Source organism: Podarcis raffonei, chromosome 13, assembly GCF_027172205.1.
Source record: "Podarcis raffonei isolate rPodRaf1 chromosome 13, rPodRaf1.pri, whole genome shotgun sequence".
NCBI classification, from domain to species: Eukaryota; Metazoa; Chordata; class Lepidosauria; order Squamata; family Lacertidae; genus Podarcis; species Podarcis raffonei.
In genome coordinates, this window is record NC_070614.1 from 33,295,025 (window position 1) to 33,313,563 (window position 18,539).

The 18,539-nt window shown below is 39.1% G+C and overlaps 2 protein-coding genes across 2 annotated transcripts; both read right to left on the bottom strand.

Moving 5' to 3' along the window:
- Positions 1–1,325: 1,325 nt before the first annotated feature.
- On the bottom strand, positions 1,326–7,122 carry LOC128398799 (vomeronasal type-2 receptor 26-like). The gene is made up of 5 exons (XM_053360053.1): positions 6,961–7,122; positions 5,168–6,046; positions 4,610–4,837; positions 4,136–4,262; positions 1,326–2,254 (listed from the first exon to the last, which is right to left on the bottom strand). Exons 1-5 carry the CDS (start codon positions 7,120–7,122, stop codon positions 1,326–1,328), a joined length of 2,325 nt encoding a protein of 774 aa, XP_053216028.1.
- Positions 7,123–10,394: 3,272 nt separating this feature from the next.
- LOC128398800 (vomeronasal type-2 receptor 26-like) lies at positions 10,395–17,153 on the bottom strand. Its single transcript, XM_053360054.1, has 5 exons — positions 16,992–17,153; positions 15,015–15,893; positions 14,585–14,812; positions 12,729–12,855; positions 10,395–11,296 (listed from the first exon to the last, which is right to left on the bottom strand). Exons 1-5 carry the CDS (start codon positions 17,151–17,153, stop codon positions 10,395–10,397), a joined length of 2,298 nt encoding a protein of 765 aa, XP_053216029.1.
- Positions 17,154–18,539: the final 1,386 nt, after the last annotated feature.

Below are 18,539 nucleotides of genomic sequence, written 5' to 3' on the forward strand. Positions count from 1 at the left end.
GCATGGAAATGCATTTATGGATGTAATCAGGTTGAGGATAAAATGAACTATTTGTTGATTTGTCCAGATAAGATTTTTAATCCCCTATTCTTCACTGTTCCTCACATTGATCCCCCAAGGATTGTAATTTAAAACTTTTATGCTATAAACTTTTATGTTCTAGACGTCTTTAAACTTTACACAGTGGTACCTCAGGTTAAGAATTTAACTCGTTCTAGAGGTCTGTTCTTCACCTGAAACTGTTCTTAACCTGAAGCACCACTTTAGCAAATGGGGCCTCCTGCTGCCACTGCGCCGCCGCTACACAATTTATGTTCTCATCCTGAAGCAAAGTTCTTAACCCGAGGTAATATTTCTGGGTTAGAGGAGTCTGTAACCTGAATCATATGTAAACTGAAGCGTATGTAACCCGAGGTACTACTGTAGATTCATATTGCATGGGTTTAGTGTAATGGCTTGCCTTTGCCCTCTGTTATTCATTGTAAAGGTATTGGGCTATATACAATAAATTGAATTTCATATGCAACTGCATATACAGCATTGCAGACATTGTAGCTATGGCTAGGCATGTTCATTTCAAGCAGAATTCCAGGAAGGCTCTTCAGCTCCTCCTCCCTAGTACAGGTTTTCTCTACTTCCTTAAATAGGTTTAGGAAACAGCTGGCTGCTTGTTCCCAGAAGGCCTGAATAAAACCATGTTCTTCTGCATGTGAAGGGTTCCTCATCTGAATGAATTTCTGGAAGCCAACTTGAAGTGTGATGCATCCATCTTAGTTGAAGTTGCAAGGATTTCCTTAATATTTGCTTAATCAAGCTCAAATGCCTTAATTCTCTCTCTCTCTCCAAATAATTTTTATTGATTTGCTTTTCTCATACCAATTATTCAATATCTTCATTTAAGATCCTTTTTCTAGTTTCCCCCCTCCCTGTTGACTTCCCCCAACTTCCATTTCTGGTTTGTTACACCAAATGTTACATTCTGCTGTTTATACATAATGTTCTGGTATCACTAATTATATTTATGTTCTCTGTAAATAAAGTTGTAAATATTTATTTAAATCCTGTCAACAAGTCCATGTTTTTTTGTTTTATTTCTGCAAGTATGTTGTAAAGGGTTCTCATTTTTTTCCAAAGTCACTATTGTGCTTTTCACGCAGTTCATCCATTAATTTTGCCATTTCTGCATAGTTCATCAATTTTTCTTGCCATTGTTCTTTAGATGGTATTTCTCCAGTCTTCCAATTTTGTGGTATTAGGATTCTTCCTGCCGTAGTGACGTACATGAATAATGTCTTACTTTTCTTTGGCATAAATGCCTTAATTCTCTAAGCTACTATTTTCTCATACATGTTCCATTTGGTTTTCCTTATTAGTTGCTCCCGGTTATTCAGTTCAGGCCTCAGTACAATGATGTAGCATTTAGGGAAAAAGATGCAACCCAGTAAGCCAGCATTGGATGCTAAGATGGAGAATATCTCCACAGCCACCATGTATTTTCCTTTGGTGCTCAAGTAGGTTGGAACAAAAGTCAGCCAAACACTGCAAAACACCAACATGCTGAAAGTGATAAATTTGGCCTCATTGAAACTGTCTGGCAACTTCCTGGCTAGGAAAGCCAAAATGAAGCTGACAATGGCCAAGGAACCCATGTAGCCTATGACACAGTAGAACATGGTAGCTGAACCCTCATTACATTCCAGTAGCATTTCTCCTGTCACCGAGTGCATGTCCATATCTGGGAATGGAGGGAAAGTACATAACCAAAGAGAACAAATGCCAGCTTGAAGAAAGGAGCCAGAGAGGACAATGGAATTTGCCATTCTCTTCCCCACCCATTTTCTGATTCTGGATCCTGGCTGGGTTGCCATGAATGCCAGAACCACGGTGATGGTTTTTGCCAAAGTGCTGGAAAGGGCAACAGAGAACATGATGCCAAAGGCTGTTTGTCGGAGAAGGCAGATGACCTTTCCAGGCTGTCCAATGAAGAGTAAGGAGCAGAGGAAGCAAAGAAGGAGAGCGATGAGAAGGATGTAGGTGAGGGTCCTGTTGTTAGCTTTGACTATGGGAGTGTCCTTGTGCTTCACGAAAATTCCAAGTATGAAAGTTGTGATAAAGGAGAAGGAAATGGCTGAAACAGCTAAAGTAATCCCTAATGTTTCTTTGTAAGAGAGGTAGCTTAAAGCTTTAGGAATGCATTGAGTTTGGTCCATATTGGGATACTGGTCTTCTGGACATTTGACACAGGCATCCATATCTGAAAATAGTAAAGAGCTCCTTTAAATACTTCTAGAAGATGTTCATCACCTATCTGAAGGGGCAATCAGTAAGAATAAATTTTGTTGCCTCGTTTGCAGTTTTTTGGTGAACTTTGGAGAAAGGTGTCCCTTCATTTCAAAATCCTTGATCATAATTTCATCTCAAGCAAAGAATACTCTATGAAACTTCTCAACCATCTATGCTGTGCCATGAGAATAATAATGATACTCACTTATCTGATTTATAGGGATAATTTACGTGAATCACTTTAAAGACCAAAGAAGTAATTTTCATATGAATTTTTTTGTTGGTTTTTCTTTTTATTCTATTAATAATCTGTTGCAATTTTGGGTAGTGTTATTCTTATAGGGTATGGTCCGAAGGTACAATTCATAGCCATCCTGTTAAAGTGACTGATGACTGATTCAACTTTCTCACTGGATAGTAGACTGTTTGGAATCTCTATTTACATTGTCTTGAGTTCTCTTCTAATTACAGAAGACAGTCAGGATACAATGAGAAAGAAATAGGATTGGAACAGGAATGTGCCAAACTCAGATTACAAAAGATCCCAGTGGTGGCCCATGGCCTTTTGCCACCTAAGGCAAAATGGGAGAGAGTCTCCCCGACCACACCATCATTCCACACCTCTGCTGCAATGTCCCCTCTCATGGAACTTGGCATGAGCCAGGGTATTCTACAAGGAATACCCTTCATCTTCTTCACACCAGGGTAGGGAAGATGAGCAGAAACACTGTATGTAGGAATACCCCACTCTCGCCAGCATAAGGGGGGAATTCCACCAGCAGCAGAAGCAGTGTGGCAAGCTAATTTGATCTGGATGGATCATGATGCCAATCAAAACATGTAGGCTATTTTCTGGCTATTCAAAAACAGTTCTATCTCCTAACTGTAAAATTTGCAAAAGTCAACTTTTAGAGCCGCATGTTCACATTTGCTGAGAAAATATCAGAGAGCAATACTAAATGGTTTCCATGGCTGGGCCAGGAGGAGGAGTGGGGATGGGATACATGAGATGGTTCCTGCTCTGGGTGGGGCTGCACTCCCTTTGAAGGAATGATTCACATCTTGGGGGAACTTCAGGTTCCTTTGTTGTTGCTTGAGGCTCAGAGGGGTTCAGTGGCTTGGAGTGGCTTTCATCAGCTTTGGCTGGTGAACCAGCTGCAACCTTATCTGCACTGAGATATCCTAACCATTGGTTTCAGGAAACACATAGCATGGGACTTCTGCAGGCACTGTGTATTTCATAGTGCAAGTTAATATGAAAACACTAAGAGCTTTAGGGCAGCTGTGTGCTAACTGCTACATCACAATGCTCTCTACTTTCACAGTTTGGCCACTGATGGAGTTCTCCTAATCTATCCATACATTAAGATTTGTTGGAATTCCATTTTCAGTGATATGATTAGCTGGGACCCAGGAGATGGTCTCAGCAGTTATGGAACTCCCTGGCAAATAGGGTCGATTTTGACTCCTTAAATTTTGATAGGCATTTGCACTATCACATTTCTCTTGTTCTTTTATGGTACCTTACATTTGTGTTCATTGATTAATTTTATTTTTACATTTATATGCTCCCTTTCACCCAAGGAGCTGTAAAACCAACAGTAAACTGTGAGGGAATATCCCCCCTGCCCCCCCACAAATATAATATGAATTTTGTTGTATATTCTTACATTCATATCCCATTTTTATTACACTGTGGAATACAAGGTTGTATATATTGGGTCCCCAGTCTGTCTCCCATCCATTTACTGCTCAGACCCAGAACTGCTTAGCTTCATCAAAGTAATGGCTATATGTGCCTTAAGAGTCAAGATATCCTTCCATATGATGCATTTTATATTATATCTCCTACCTTTCTGGTTAGAGATCATCCCTTCTGCACATGGAGCACAATCATAGCAGCAAAATTTTTCTCCCTCCTTCTTTTTCCTGCTGTAGCCAGGTTGGCAGTTGTCATTGCACACAGAAATAGGCAACACCTACACATACAAATAACACGGAGATTGGCAATATTTTTACTCTTCTGTGGTTCAATTCCCATCTGATTTGAATCATGTGAGGGGCAGAGTGAGGAATTATGAATACCAGAATCCTCTTCCAGCTTGAAATGAAATGGGGGAGGAGAGGATTACTGAATTCCTTGGCTGACAGATCCTTTGCATTCTCCTTCTCCTTCTTCAGCTTCCAAAGAATTCTCCTAATATGGTATTCTACATTTATCTCACAAATATGTACATTATATACAGTTTTGGATTGATATTTTCCCCATTTACATCCTCAAGTGTTCACGGCTTTATATACTTAAAAGTTAGCTGACCTGTCTTACCTGGTTAAAACTTTGATGCCATAGAATTTGGTCATCATTAATTATTAACTCTTCTCCTAAAGGAGCCTGAGAATCCAGTCTTCCAACTTTTGCTCTAACCAGTGAGCCATTGGGAAAAATCAACCAGTTTGTTACATCAAAACATGCAACTAATTCTCCATTGTCATCAAAGTGCACAGAATCTCCCACACTGTTATTGAACGTGATGTGCCTTAGAAAGGAATGCACCTTTTAAAGAGAATATGTGCAGAGAAGTCACTAGGTCTTGAAATTTATTCAATGGGCTTCACAGATACCTTACTAATTTTTCAACAGTAAGTCATTCTCATTAAATAACTCTATAATAGGAAAATTATGTAATATATCTGGCAGTGATTATTCAAAATAAAACAAGAAGTTCTCATTAAATAATTATATTTTAGGACAATTTTTTAATATATCTGGCAGTGCTTATTCGAAATAAAACAAGAAGGCAGGCATATAAAATGTAGTTAGAAATAAATTATGCAAAATTTACAGATCCCTTTACCTCTGGACCAAAAGCTGAATAGTAATTACCTGCCACGATTGTCCGTTTAGAAATGCCAGTTCCCCCCCTTGCATAATCCTTCTACTTTTGGAGCTGCTTTTCTTTATGGCATGCAAAGCATGTGCCACAATGTAGACAGCGTTGTAGACATTGTAGCTGTGGCCAGTCATGTCCATTTCAAACAGAATTCCAGGAAGGCCCTCCAGCTTCTCGTCCCCAGTGCAAACTTTCTTGCTTTCCTCCTTTTGCTGTCCTTTAGAGAGTTTGAATGAGCAGCTGAAGGCCTGCTCCCAGAAGGACTGGATAAAGCCATCACCTTTAGCCCTTGATGGTCTTAACTTGTGAATGAACTTATTGAAATCTAATAACTGATTTGAGTGAACTGTGAAGGATAAAGAACCATGAAAGGCTTGCATATCCCAATTTTTCTGAAGAGAGTGTGATGCAAAATCCCAATGGGATGTAACAATCCAAACTTTGTTCAGAGGTGGCAGCGAGAATAAAGGTGCAAAAAACAGCAGCATTCTCAAAACCTGAAAAGATGGAGGCTCCCCATAAATAAAGAATACACTGGGATTTCCCGTATTGGAGTTTCCCTCAAAGATTTTTGCATAGCTTTCAAAATGCTGCAGAGCAAATTCTATCATCTCATCCATGTAATTCCATTTGGGTATTCTTTTTACAAAGGCATAACAGATATCATGAATGGAAAGCAATGGTATCATTGTCTGTAAAAATCTGTCTCCTCGATCATCATCTACAGCCCAAAGCCCAATCCAAGTCCATCTGAAATGCTGAAGTAACCACACAACACCCATGTGCTGATAGGCTTCATTGGGAACCATCTGGTATAGAAATGGGAATAAACTTTGGGCACCTTGTAGTGGCAAAAATGATCCATATGTGAGCTGAAATGAAAAGTATAAGAAGAGAAGAGAAATTTAAAACACACACTTGTAGGAGGTCCTGTATGTCTCCTTGAAGACTATGAGGATATCCCAGTGATTGGTTTCATCATGAATCACTTGTCTCAGGCAACATGTCTCTTCTTCTAAATATTTCATTTACTGCTGCATTCATGTCTGCCTTCTACCATGCCAAATGAACCTCACCTGAACTTGACAGAGCACTCTTTGTTTAGGATGGTGCCCTGAAAGGCCATGGAACACTTCCGCCATGCTGCTAGAGCTCTCACATCAATTATCACTCCTGCTAGCTTGAGTTGTAATAGCAAACTAAACAACAGTGATCCAGACTGAAGCTGGCTACATTCAGAGAGACATTAGGCTTCCACCAAGTCTGTGGTCTTCAGGAGGCCATTTCTCATGTTACATTACAAAATGTCACAAAACCTGGCCATAGTATTGACAAAGTCAAATGAGATTTAGAGTAACTTCTCTGTAGTACTGGGAATAAGTAGGGAAAGAGGAGAAATAAAATTCAGTTCGCATTTAAGCTTGGACCTACATAATGTTCATGTTCAAAACAACCTTAGAAGAAAAAGCAAAGCGATCCTTTGAAATTTGCCATTCATTTATTTTAGCAATGAAAATGTCCAGCTGAGTGATATGGGATAAAATGCATGTGAAAAGGTACTGTATGCACTAAAATGCATACAATAGTGAAAATAATATATAAAAATGCATTACAGAAGAGAATATGTTTTGCAAAATAGTTTACATTAGGGAACATTGCAACGAAGCATATGTATTAAGAGAAGTCCACAGGAAAATGCTCATGGGAAATATATTGAAAGGGTTGCTGAAATCAAGATAGTGTACAGCAGTTGTGAGAGCTCCATACACACATGAACACTGCTTACCTGTGGAGTCTTGTGGGTTGCTGAAACGATGGCCATATTGGCAGAGATTTCAGAGATGCACCCTCCAATGAGAGCTATCAGATTGTTCTGGTTGTCACACTTGAAGTTAGGGACAAACCTATGTCGTGTTGACAGAAGGCTTAAGGTAGCTTTATAGGTCATCCTTGCAGTGTAGTAGCTATTGAGGATGTGGAGTCCCAGAGAGATATTTGGTAAGATGTTGGGATTCTCATTGATCTCTTTGACAGCAAATGCAAAGGCCAGGATATGCTGGTAGTTCTTAGGCACTGAACTGTAATCAGAGTTGAAGTCTGTTTAATAAAATAAGTACTGTAGTGACAATAAGACAGCATTTCAACACATCACCATCAGTTAACTAAGTGTGTAAGACTGAGGGGTAGTTTAGCTTAAAATTATACAATATAATATTGAAATGCACAACTATAAGCATCATATGTTCTATCACAAATGGTATATCAAATGTTCAATATGAATAAATTACTCTCTGCACATATTGTACTCCCTCATGTTTGGCGCAGCAGCAGCAGCAACCACTAGCCCAAGCAATGGGGCTTCAACATGATGTGCTTGGTTATTTGTTTTTGTCACATCAATAGGGTCATGGAGGAAAGCTTATCAATAGTCTGTGAACCACAATATAATGTAGAATGTAACATATCTATCACCAATTTCCAACTGTTACTGGGAAACCACATTTATCACACCAAAAGTAAATAAATAACAGTATTTCTTGATAACGCAATCTCAGTAATTATGAACTGAACATATTACAAAGTGAGAGAGGGAAGAAGTAAGGTCTTACATTGGTTCATCAGTGATGGTTTGTGTACGCTGTTCCAGGAAAGAGAGGCTATCATAAAGAAAGAATATTTGAGAAACAATCCCACTGATTACAAGGTCCCCTGGCTGGTAAAATTCATGAGGAATAGGGAGGGGATCATCAAATATGCTGCAATTCACAACATGTTTCCCACAAACAGTATGACACAACAGTATGAGAAGCAATGCGACTACCAGCATGATCCTGTTGCCCAAATGTTCTCTCCAAATTGAGAAAGACATTTTTCAATGTGCAGCATTATACGTTTACCATCTACAGCACTATATACGGCAATATAAGAATATGCAGCTGTCCCATTCAGGGATAAACCTGCAACCTTGGTATTAGCAACACCAGGCAGCTCTGATTATACTCTTCCTACACTGATTTACTGGTTGATCTGTTAGGTAACAATTTTGCTGTGCATTTAAATATATATCATTTCCCATCAGTATCCATCTCCATATCCTTTGCTTCCTCCTAATTTATTCTCTAAAGCTGAGTCAGAAATATTAGCTCCTTCCCCTTTTGCAATACAGAGCTATAGATCTTGACCTCTAGGCATCAATTATTTTAACATGGACTGCAAGGGGGGGTGTTGTCTTGAGAGTTATTAGTCTGCCCCACAAAAAAGGAAATTTAGTCAGTTTGTAGGTCAGTGTGACTGTGAATCAATATATAGCTAATGCCCAATTTCTTCACACTAAAAATTAGAAGATGAACTGGGGGGAACAAAGTGATGAGGGATACTCCTGGTATAATTTTTGCAATAAAATGGTGGCAGAACAAGCTCATTAAAACCCTTCTGACCCAACAAATGCATGAAAGAGCAATGCCTCTTCCTAGATCCAGTTTGCAGTATGAACACTTTATAGCTTTTTTCATATATTCATTGTTATTCCTACTTATGGGCCCCAGACATCTATTAAGTCAGAGGATGGAAACCAGTAATTTTGACAATGATAGGGATGGCAAAAACTTCCCCAGTGAGTAGGTAGACTTTGAAGTTTCATCAAGCATGACAAAAGTTTTAGAAATTTCTCCACACCCAGAAAAAGTATTCTAATTCCTGAATTATACCATTCACCTTTCATGCTCTTACTCGGCAACTGCAGGTGTTAAGGGCAACAGAAGTATTATTTAGGCAATACGGATAGTGTATGGTATTGTGGTTAGTTCCAGCTTCACCACTTCCTTGGAACTGGATTGTTGTCGGTGGCAAAGGAGTGGACTGAAGTCCCAGATTTGTTTATTCACTAGAATAGACACGTGGATTCTGTGTAAGTGAAGTGATCATGCAATTGAAACTACAATTCAACAAGTAGCCAACTTGCAACCAATATTGTCCACATGGAATGATCAGAGACTGAGGTGACCTTGAGAGCACAATGTGATTTAGGGATATATTGGAGATACATAGGACTGAGGCACAGGATTATGGAGCTTGTGCCTTTCTCTTGGGGATGGCTGGCCAAGTGGTGCCAAAGAAGGACACTTTTCATGTATGCTACAACAGCAGCAAGAATACTCATCGCAAAGTATTGGAAGACGCAAGATCTACCCACTCTGGAAGAATGGCAGATGAAACTGATTGACTGTATGGGATTGGCAGAAATGACGAGCAGAATCCGTGACCAGGGAGAAGAGTCGGCAGACGAAGATTGGAAAAAATTTAAGGACTATTTACAGAAATATTGTAAAATTAAGGAATGCTGAATGATGTTGGATTGAAATTGAGTGGTTTCTAGCTGTAATGATATAAAGGAACATGGATGAAAAAAGGGGTTTGGATAGAAACCAGGGTGATATTATAAGCTGTAATGCTTCAAGTTAAGGATGTGCTGAACAAATAATCTGAAATGGAATACAAGAAGGGGAGGTATGAGGAGATCAGAGAAATTTGTTATTGAAAAGTATGTTTTATGAACTATATGTTTTTTTTAATCTCTTTGTTTTTTGTTTGTATAAAAAATGTTTGTGTAAAAAATACACAGACTGTTAAACAGAAACATATATTTAATTAAGGAAGTAATTACTATTTGATTAAGGAACATAATATCCAGACATGATTTTGGAGGAGAACATGAAGTAATTGCCTTCTATAGCCTTGGCCTTTGCCCGCTGTTACACATTGTGAAGGCATTGGGCTATATACAATAAATTGAATTACATGTGCAACTGCATAGATAGCATTGCAGACATTGTAGCTATGGCTAGGCATGTTCATTTCAAAAAAAAGTCCAGGAAGGCTTTCCAGCTTCTCCTCTCTAGAACAGGTTTTTTCTACCTCCTTAAACAGGTTTAGGAAACAGCTGGCTGCTTGCTTCTAGAAGTCCTAAATAGAAACACATTCTTAAGCATGGGATGGGTTCCTGATCTATATGAATTTCTGGAGGTCTAACAGTTTATTTGAGCGAGCTGTGAAAGTTATGGAAACGTGAGGGTGTGGCTTATGACTACAGAATATAGGTATGAAGCCAACTTGAAGTGTGATGCATCCATCTCCACTGATGTTCCAAGGATTTCCTTAATGTTTCCTTAATCAAGTCCATGTGCCTTAATAACTATAAGCTACAATGTTATCATATATGTTTCATTTCGTTTTCCTTATTAGTTGCTCCCTCTTATTCAGTTCAGGCCTCAGTACAATGATGTAGCATTTAGGGAAAAAGATGCAACCCAGTAAGCCAGCATTGGATGCTAAGATGGAGAAGATCTCCACAGCCACCATGTATTTTCCTTTGGTGCTCAAGTAGGTTGGAACAAAAGTCAGCCAAACACTGCAAAACACCAACATGCTGAAAGTGATAAATTTGGCCTCATTGAAACTGTCTGGCAACTTCCTGGCTAGGAAAGCCAAAATGAAGCTGACAATGGCCAAGGAACCCATATAGCCTATGACACAGTAGAACATGGTAGCTGAACCCTCATTACATTCCAGTAGCATTTCTCCTGTTACTGAATGCATGTCCATATCTGGGAATGGAGGGGAAATACCTAACCAAAGACAACAAATGCCAGCTTGAAGAAAGGAGCCGGAGAGGACAATAGAATTTGCCATTCTCTTCCCCACCCATTTTCTGATTTTGGATCCTGGCTGGGTTGCCATGAATGCCAGAACCACGGTGATGGTTTTTGCCAAAGTGCTGGAAAGGGCAACAGAGAACATGGTGCCAAAGGCTGTTTGTCGGAGAAGGCAGATGACCTTTCCAGGCTGTCCAATGAAAAGTAAGGAGCAGAGGAAGCAAAGGAGGAGGGAGATGAGAAGGATGTAGGTGAGGGTCCTGTTGTTAGCTTTGACTATGGGAGTGTCCTTGTGCTTCACGAAAATTCCAAGTATGAAAGTTGTGATAAAGGAGAAGGAAATGGCTAAGATAGCTAAAGTAATCCCTAATGTTTCTTTGTAAGAGAGGTAGCTTAAAGCTTTGGGGATGCATTGAGTTTGGTCCATATTGGGATACTGGTCTTCTGGACATTTGACACAGGCATCCATATCTGAAAATAGTAAAGAACTCCTTTAAATACTTTCAGAAGTTGATCACCAGCTATTTAAAGGGGTCATAAGTGAGAATGAATTTCTAGGAGAAAGAGCTTCCTTAATATCAACATCCTTGATGTTAATTTCATCTCAAGCAAATAATACGATTTGAAACTTCTCAACCATCCATGCTGTGCTCTGAGAACAACACTAATACCCACTAATTTGACAGTGTTAAAAACTTACAAGGAATTTATGTGATTTACTTTAATGAAAATTTTGATTATTGTTGTTTTTATTTTTATTCTTTTAATAATTGTTTGCTATTTTGGGTAGTACTATTCCTATAAGGTATGGTCTGAAGGTACAATGCATAACCATCCTGTTAAAGTGATTGATGATTGATTCAACTTTCTCACTGGATAGTAGACTGCTTGGAATCTCTATGTACAGTGTCTTGAGTTCTCTTCTGATTAGAGAAGATAGTGAGGATACAACAAGAAAGAAATAGTATTGGAACAGGAATGTGCCAAACTCAGATTACAAAAGAGCCCAGGCTTGGCCCATGGCCTTTTGCCACCTGAGGCAAAATGGGTGGAATGTTGCCTGCTGTGGGTGGGGCTGTGCTCCCTTTGAAGGAATGGTTTACAGCTTGGAGGTACTTCTGGATCCTTTACTGTTGCTTGAGGCTCAGATGGGTTCAGTGGCTCAGAGTGCTTTCCATCAGCTTTGGCTGGCGACCCAGCTGCACCCTTACATGGGCTGGGAAAGCCTAACAATTTGACTCATGAAACACATAGCATGGGAGACACTTCTACAGGCACTGTGTATTACATGGTGAAAGTTAATATAAAAACGCTAAGAACTTCTGGGTGGTTATGTGCTACCTACTACACCACAATGCTCTCTACTTCTTACAGTTTGGTCACTGATGGAGTTCTCCTAATCTATTCATGCATTAAGATTTGTTCGATTTCCATTTTCTGTGATATGATTAGCTGGGACCCAGGAGATGGTCTCAGTAGTTATGGAACTCCCTGGAAAAGGGGTTTTTGCCTCCTTTAATTTTGATATGCATTTGTACTATCACATTTCTCTGGTTATTTTTTGGTACCTTTGACTTGTTTGTATTTATTATTTATTTGATTTTTACATTTATATGCTCCCTTTTTCCCAAGGAGTTTTAAAACCAACAAAAAAAACTATAAGGAGATATCCCCCCGCCCCCTCAAACATATTTAATATGAATTTTAAAATATATTCTTACATTTATATCCCATTTTTCTTCCACTGTGGAATGTAAGGTTGTATATACTGGGTCCCCAATCTGTCTCCCATCCAGATACTGATCAGAACTAGAACTGCTTAGCTTCATCAAAGTAGTGGCTATATGTGCCTTAAGGGTCAAGACATACTTACATATGATGCATTATATATTATATCTCCTACCTATCTGCTTAGAGATCATCCCTTCTGCACATGGAGCACAATCATAGCAGCAAAATTTTTCTCCCTCCTTCTTTTTCTTGCTGTAGCCAGGTTGGCAGTTGTCATTGCACACAGAAATAGGCAACACCTATACATAGTAATAACATGGAGATTAGCAATAAGATATTTCTACTGTTCCGTCGTTCACTTCCCATCTGATTTGAATCATGTAAGGGGGAACGTGAACAAAACCCGGTAGGCCCAGATGCTTCTGTCACTTTCTTCTGACCCTTTTCCACCAGCTTCTATCCGTTGCAAATCTGAAGTCTGCAGTAGAGACCCTTCTCTGTTGATTTTCTGCTCATGCCAGCAGTGTTGCATCAACTTCATAGGATTAAGAATGCTGTATGGGGTTTGTGGGAGAGGTACAAAGATTTAATAGAACAAAAAAACACCCTGGTGGTTATCACCAATCGAAGCTTCCTAACTCAAACCGCTTGGCAAAAAGGGGAAGTGGCCTATATATAGAAAATTACTAAGAGATTAAGAAGAGAAATAGAAATTAAAAGACTATGAGGAAGTTAAAGGCCATTTTCATAGTTGGCTACACTATAGACAACTACATGAGATGTACAAGGAAGATAATAAGAAAGGGTTCAGTTATACAATTTCCAGATTCCAAATGGAAGTTGTAGAAGAAGTGAAGCTGTTGAAGAAAGCATATAGTATTCTGCTAGAATGGGAAACAAAAGATGAGGTCAAATGAGTCATGATTAAATGGGCACAGGACATAGGGCATAATATAAATGACATTTGTAAAAAAACCCAGAAGCATTTTTGTTAGGGATTGTGGGACAAGACCTGCCAAGAAAAACAAAGAATTTATTTATGTATGCTACAACAGCGGCAAAAGTCTTGTTAGCACAAGGATGGAAGAATGAGGAAATCCCAAAGAAAGAACAGTGGCAAGAAAAACTGATGAGTTGTGCGGAACTGGTCAAACTGACATACAAATTACGTGAGAAGGACAATTGTGACTTCAAAGAAGATTGGGAACCTTTTACAAATTACTTAAAAAATTAATAAAATGACTTGGACTCCTTGGCATGTTTTGAATAAACATACACAAATTTATTAATAGAATATATGACAGATAAGGTAATGATATGTACAATTTTTAACATGCAGAGAATAACAAGTGCAAACAAATCAGAGAAGGGAGCTGAGGGAAGTCTTGGGAGAGAGGGAGAGGGAGGGATGGAAGGGGGGAAATAATGTAATTGATTATTTGCATTGGTAACTTGTTTTGTTGAAATTGTTTAATAAAAATATATTTAAAAGAAGAAGAAAAAAGAATGCTGTATGGGTAAAAAAGCCTCCTTACTGCTAGCAATGAGCACTGAGAATGTAAGCAGAGCCAACAGGCTCATTCCCACACCCTTCATCACAGAATCATAAATGCATCAGGGATGAAAACCTAACTACGAGTAGATAATTGATCTCCATATTGCGGGCGGTTGACCTTGACATTACTAATGCCATTTGTAATCACAATGAAGCTGAGCTGTTTGGAAGTCAACCTGGGATCTTTGTAAGTGCCTGCAACAAATAGAAGTAAAGCTTTATGAACAACAGAATCATCTTCCATCTTGAAATTAAATTGGGAGGTAGAGAATTGCTGGATTCCTTGGCTGACACATCCTTAGCATTCTTCTTCCCCTTCTTGCCCTCCCCCCCCAAAAAAAAATCTCCCAACACAGTATTCAACATTTATTTCACATATATGTACAATATATACAGTTCTGGATTGATATTTCCCCCATTTACATACTTCAGTTCAGTGCTTATATACTTAAAAGTTAGCTGACCTGTCTTACCTGGTTAAAACTTGGATGCCATAGAATTTGGTCATCATTAATTATTAACTCTTCTCCTAAAGGAGCCTGAGAATCCAGTCTTCCAACTTTTGCTCTAACCAGTGAGCCATTGGGAAAAATCAACCAGTTCGTTACATCAAAAGAAGCAACTAATTCTCCATTGTCATCAAAGTGCACAGAATCTCCCACACTGTTATTCAACGCGATGTGCCTTAGAAAGGAATGCACCTTTTAAAGAGAATATGTGCAGAGATGTCACTAGGTCCTGAAATTTATTCAATGGACTTCACGGAGGCGTTACAAATTTTTCAACAGTATGCCGTTCTCGTTAAATAATGCTATATTAGAACCATTATATAATGCTGCTAGAAATGAATTATGCAAATTTACAACTCCTTTTACTCTGTACCAAAGGGTGAATTGTAGTTACCTGCCATGATTGCACATTTGGAAATGCCAGTTTCCCTCCTTCCATAATCCTTCTACTCTTGGAGCTGCTTTTCTTTATGGCATGCAAAGCATGTGCCACAATGTAGACAGCGTTGTAGACATTGTAGCTGTGGCCAGTCATGTCCATTTCAAACAGAATTCCAGGAAGGCCCTCCAGCTTCTCGTCCCCAGTGCAAGCTTTGTTGTTTTCCTCATCTTGCTGTCCTTTAGAGATTTTGAATGAGCAGCTGAAGGCCTGCTCCCAGAAGGACTGGATAAAGCCATCACCTTTTGCCCACAACGGCCTTAACTTTTGAATGAACTTGTGGTAACCTAATAACCGACTTGAGTGAACTGTGAAGGATAAAGAACCATGAAAGGCTTGCATATCCCAATTTTTCTGAAGAGAGTGTGATGCAAAATCCCAATGGGATGTAACAATCCATACTTTATTCAGAGGTGGCAGTGAGAAGAAAGGAAAATAAAAGAGCAGCATTCTCAAACTCTGAAAGGATGGAGGCTCTCCATAAATAAAGAATACACTGGGATTTCCCGTACTGGAGTTTCCCTCACAGATTTTTGCATAGCTTTCTAAACGCTGCAAACCAAAGTTTATCATCTCATCCACATAATTCCATTTGGGTATTCTTGTGATGAAGGCATAGCAGATTCCATGAATGGAAAGCAATGGCATCATTGTCTGTAAAAATCTGTCTCCTCGATCATCATCTACAGCCCAAAGCCCAATCCAGGTCCATCTGAAATGCTGAAGTAACCGCACAACACCCATGTGCTGGTAGGCTTCATTGGGGACCATCTGGTATAGAAATGGGAATAAACTTTGGGCACCTTGTAGTGGCAAAAATGATCCATATGTGAGCTGAAATGAAAAGTACAAGAATAGAAAAGAATTTTAAACCATAAACTTGTAGGAGGTCCTGTATGTCTCCTTGGAGGCCCACTGTTAGGATCTCCCCAGTAATTGGTTTCATCATGACCTACCCTGAATCACTTGTCTCAGGCAACATGCCTCTTCTTCTAAATATTTAATTTAGGTCTGCATGCTTGGTCGCCTTCTATCATGCCAAATGAATTGGCAGAGCACTCTTTCGTTAGGATGGTGCTTTGAAAGGCAATGGAAGAGTGCTGCCATGCTGCTAGAGCTCTCACATGAATTATCACTCCCGCTTGCTTAAGTTGTATTAGCAAACCACAATAGTGATCCAGACTGAAGCTAGCTACATTGGGAGAGACATTAGGCTTCCATCAAGTCTGTGGTCTTCAGGAGGCCATTTCTCATGTTACATAACAAAATGTCACAAAATGTGGCTATAGGATTGACAAAGTCTTATGAAATTTAGAGTAGCTTCTATGTAGCACTGGGAATAAGTAGGGACAGAAGAGAAATAAAATTTATGTCTCACCCCCCTATTTATTTTTATTATAGATTTCTTGTTGCATACAATGGTAGGTTAGGAAGAAAAGAGGGGGGGATGTATGGGGTGGTGTGGTTTTGCTTCTATTCTTCTACTTAGTGTGTGTGTGGAGTTTTGTGTCAGCATTACTTTTGTCATATTGTTGGGCTGTGTGTGTGATGAAGGGGAGCCATACTGGGGTGATTAAGCAGGGACCTACATTATTCCCTTGTTCAAAACAACCTGAGAACAAAAAGCTAGTGATTCTTTGAAATTTGCCATTCTTTTATTTTAGCAATGAAAATTTCCAACTGAGTAATATGTGCTAAAATGCATATGGAAAGGCATAGTGTGCATTAGAATGTATATAATAGTGAAAATAGCATATAAAAATGCATTATAGAAGAGAATATGTTTTGCAAAAGAGTTTACATTGCAACCAAGCATGTGTATAAGGAGAAGTCCACAGGAAAATGTTCACGGGTAATTTATTGAAAGGGTTGTGGAATCAAGATAGCATACAAGAGTTGTGAGACCTCCATACACTTATGAAGAAAGCTTACCTGTGGAATCTTGTGGATTGCTGAAACGATGGCCATATTGGCAGAGATTTCAGAGATGCACCCTCCAATGAGAGCTATCAGATTGTTCTGGTTGTCACACTTGAAGTTGGGGACAAACCTATGTCGTGTTGACAGAAGGCTTAAGATAGCTTTAAAGGTCATCCTTGCAGTGTAGTAGCTATTGAGGATGTGGAGTCCCAGAGAGATATTTGGTAAGATGTTGGGATTCTCATTGATCTCTTTGACAGCAAATGCAAAGGCCAGGATGTGCTGGTAGTTCTTAGGCACTGAACTGTAATCAGAGTTACAGTTAGTTTTTTTTTTTTTTTTAAAGTGCTGCAGCTACAATAAAACAGCACTTTAATGTTAAGCTTTTAAGATGGAGGTGTATCGTAGCTGAGAATTATACAACATACTATTGAAATGCACAACAATAAGCATGATATGTGCTATCACAAACTGTATACCTAAAGAAATTCCTCTCTGTACATATTGTCCTCCCTCCTATTTCTTACAAAAGCAGCAGCAATTACTGGTCCAAGCAGATGGGGCTTCACTGTGATGTGTTTGGTTTTTCGTATTTTCACATCAATAGGGTCATAGAGCAAAGCTTATTAATGGTCTGTAAATAACAATATAATGTAGAATGTAATATATCTATCAACAATTTGCCACTGTTATGGGAAAACCACATATCTCACACCAAAAGTAAATAAATCACAGTATTTCTTGATAACGCATTCTCAGTACTTATGAACTGAACATATTACAAAGTGAGAGAGGGAAGAAGTAAGGTCTTACATGGGTTCATCAGTGATGGTCTGTGTGCGCTGTTCCAGGAAAGAGAGGCTATCATAAAGAAAGAATATTTGAGAAACAATCCCACCGATGACAAGGTCCCCTGGCTGGTAAAATTCATGAGGAATAGGGAGGGGATCATCAAATATGCTGCAATTCACAACATGTTTCCCACAAACAGTATGACACAACAGTATGAGAAGCAATGCCACTACCAGCATGATCCTGTTGCCAAAACTTTCCCCCAAGATTGAGATACACATTTTTCAATTTGCAAAATTATATGATTACCATCTGCGGCATTATATAAGGCAATTCAGGAATATGCAGCTGTCCCATACAGGGATCAAACCTGCAAGTTTGACATTGTTAGCACCAGGCAGCTTAGACTATACTCTTCCTCTACTGATTTACTGTTTGATCTGTTAGGTAACAATTTTGCTGTGCATTTAAATATATATCATTTCCCATCAGTATCCATCTCTATATTGTGTGCTTTCTCCTCAATTTATTCTCTCAAGGTGAGAGAGAAATAAAAGCTCCTTCCCCTTTTGCAATACTTAGCTATAGATCTTCACCTCTAGGCAGCAATTACTTTAACTTGGATTGCAAATGGGGGTGTTGTGTTGAGAGTTCTTAGTCTGCCCCCTTACCCCACAAAATGGTAAATTAAGTCAACAGTGTGTGGATAGGTGAAACTGTTAATCAATACATAGCTACTGCCCAATTTCTTCACACTAAGAATTGGAA

Excerpts from the sequence above, each read along its gene's own strand:
- LOC128398799 (XM_053360053.1), bottom strand. The coding sequence starts at position 7,122 with ATGACCTATAAAGCTACCTTAAGCCTTCTGTCAACACGACATAGGTTT. Across the intron at positions 4,263-4,609 it reads GGCATCAAAGTTTTAACCAG|GTGTTGCCTATTTCTGTGTG; the intron begins GTAAGACAGGTC and ends TTGTATGTGTAG. Across the intron at positions 2,255-4,135 it reads GATGATCTCTAACCAGAAAG|ATATGGATGCCTGTGTCAAA; the intron begins GTAGGAGATATA and ends TACTATTTTCAG.
- LOC128398800 (XM_053360054.1), bottom strand. The coding sequence starts at position 17,153 with ATGACCTTTAAAGCTATCTTAAGCCTTCTGTCAACACGACATAGGTTT. Across the intron at positions 15,894-16,991 it reads CAATCCACAAGATTCCACAG|CTCACATATGGATCATTTTT; the intron begins GTAAGCTTTCTT and ends TTTTCATTTCAG. Across the intron at positions 14,813-15,014 it reads CAAATGTGCAATCATGGCAG|GTGCATTCCTTTCTAAGGCA; the intron begins GTAACTACAATT and ends TCTCTTTAAAAG.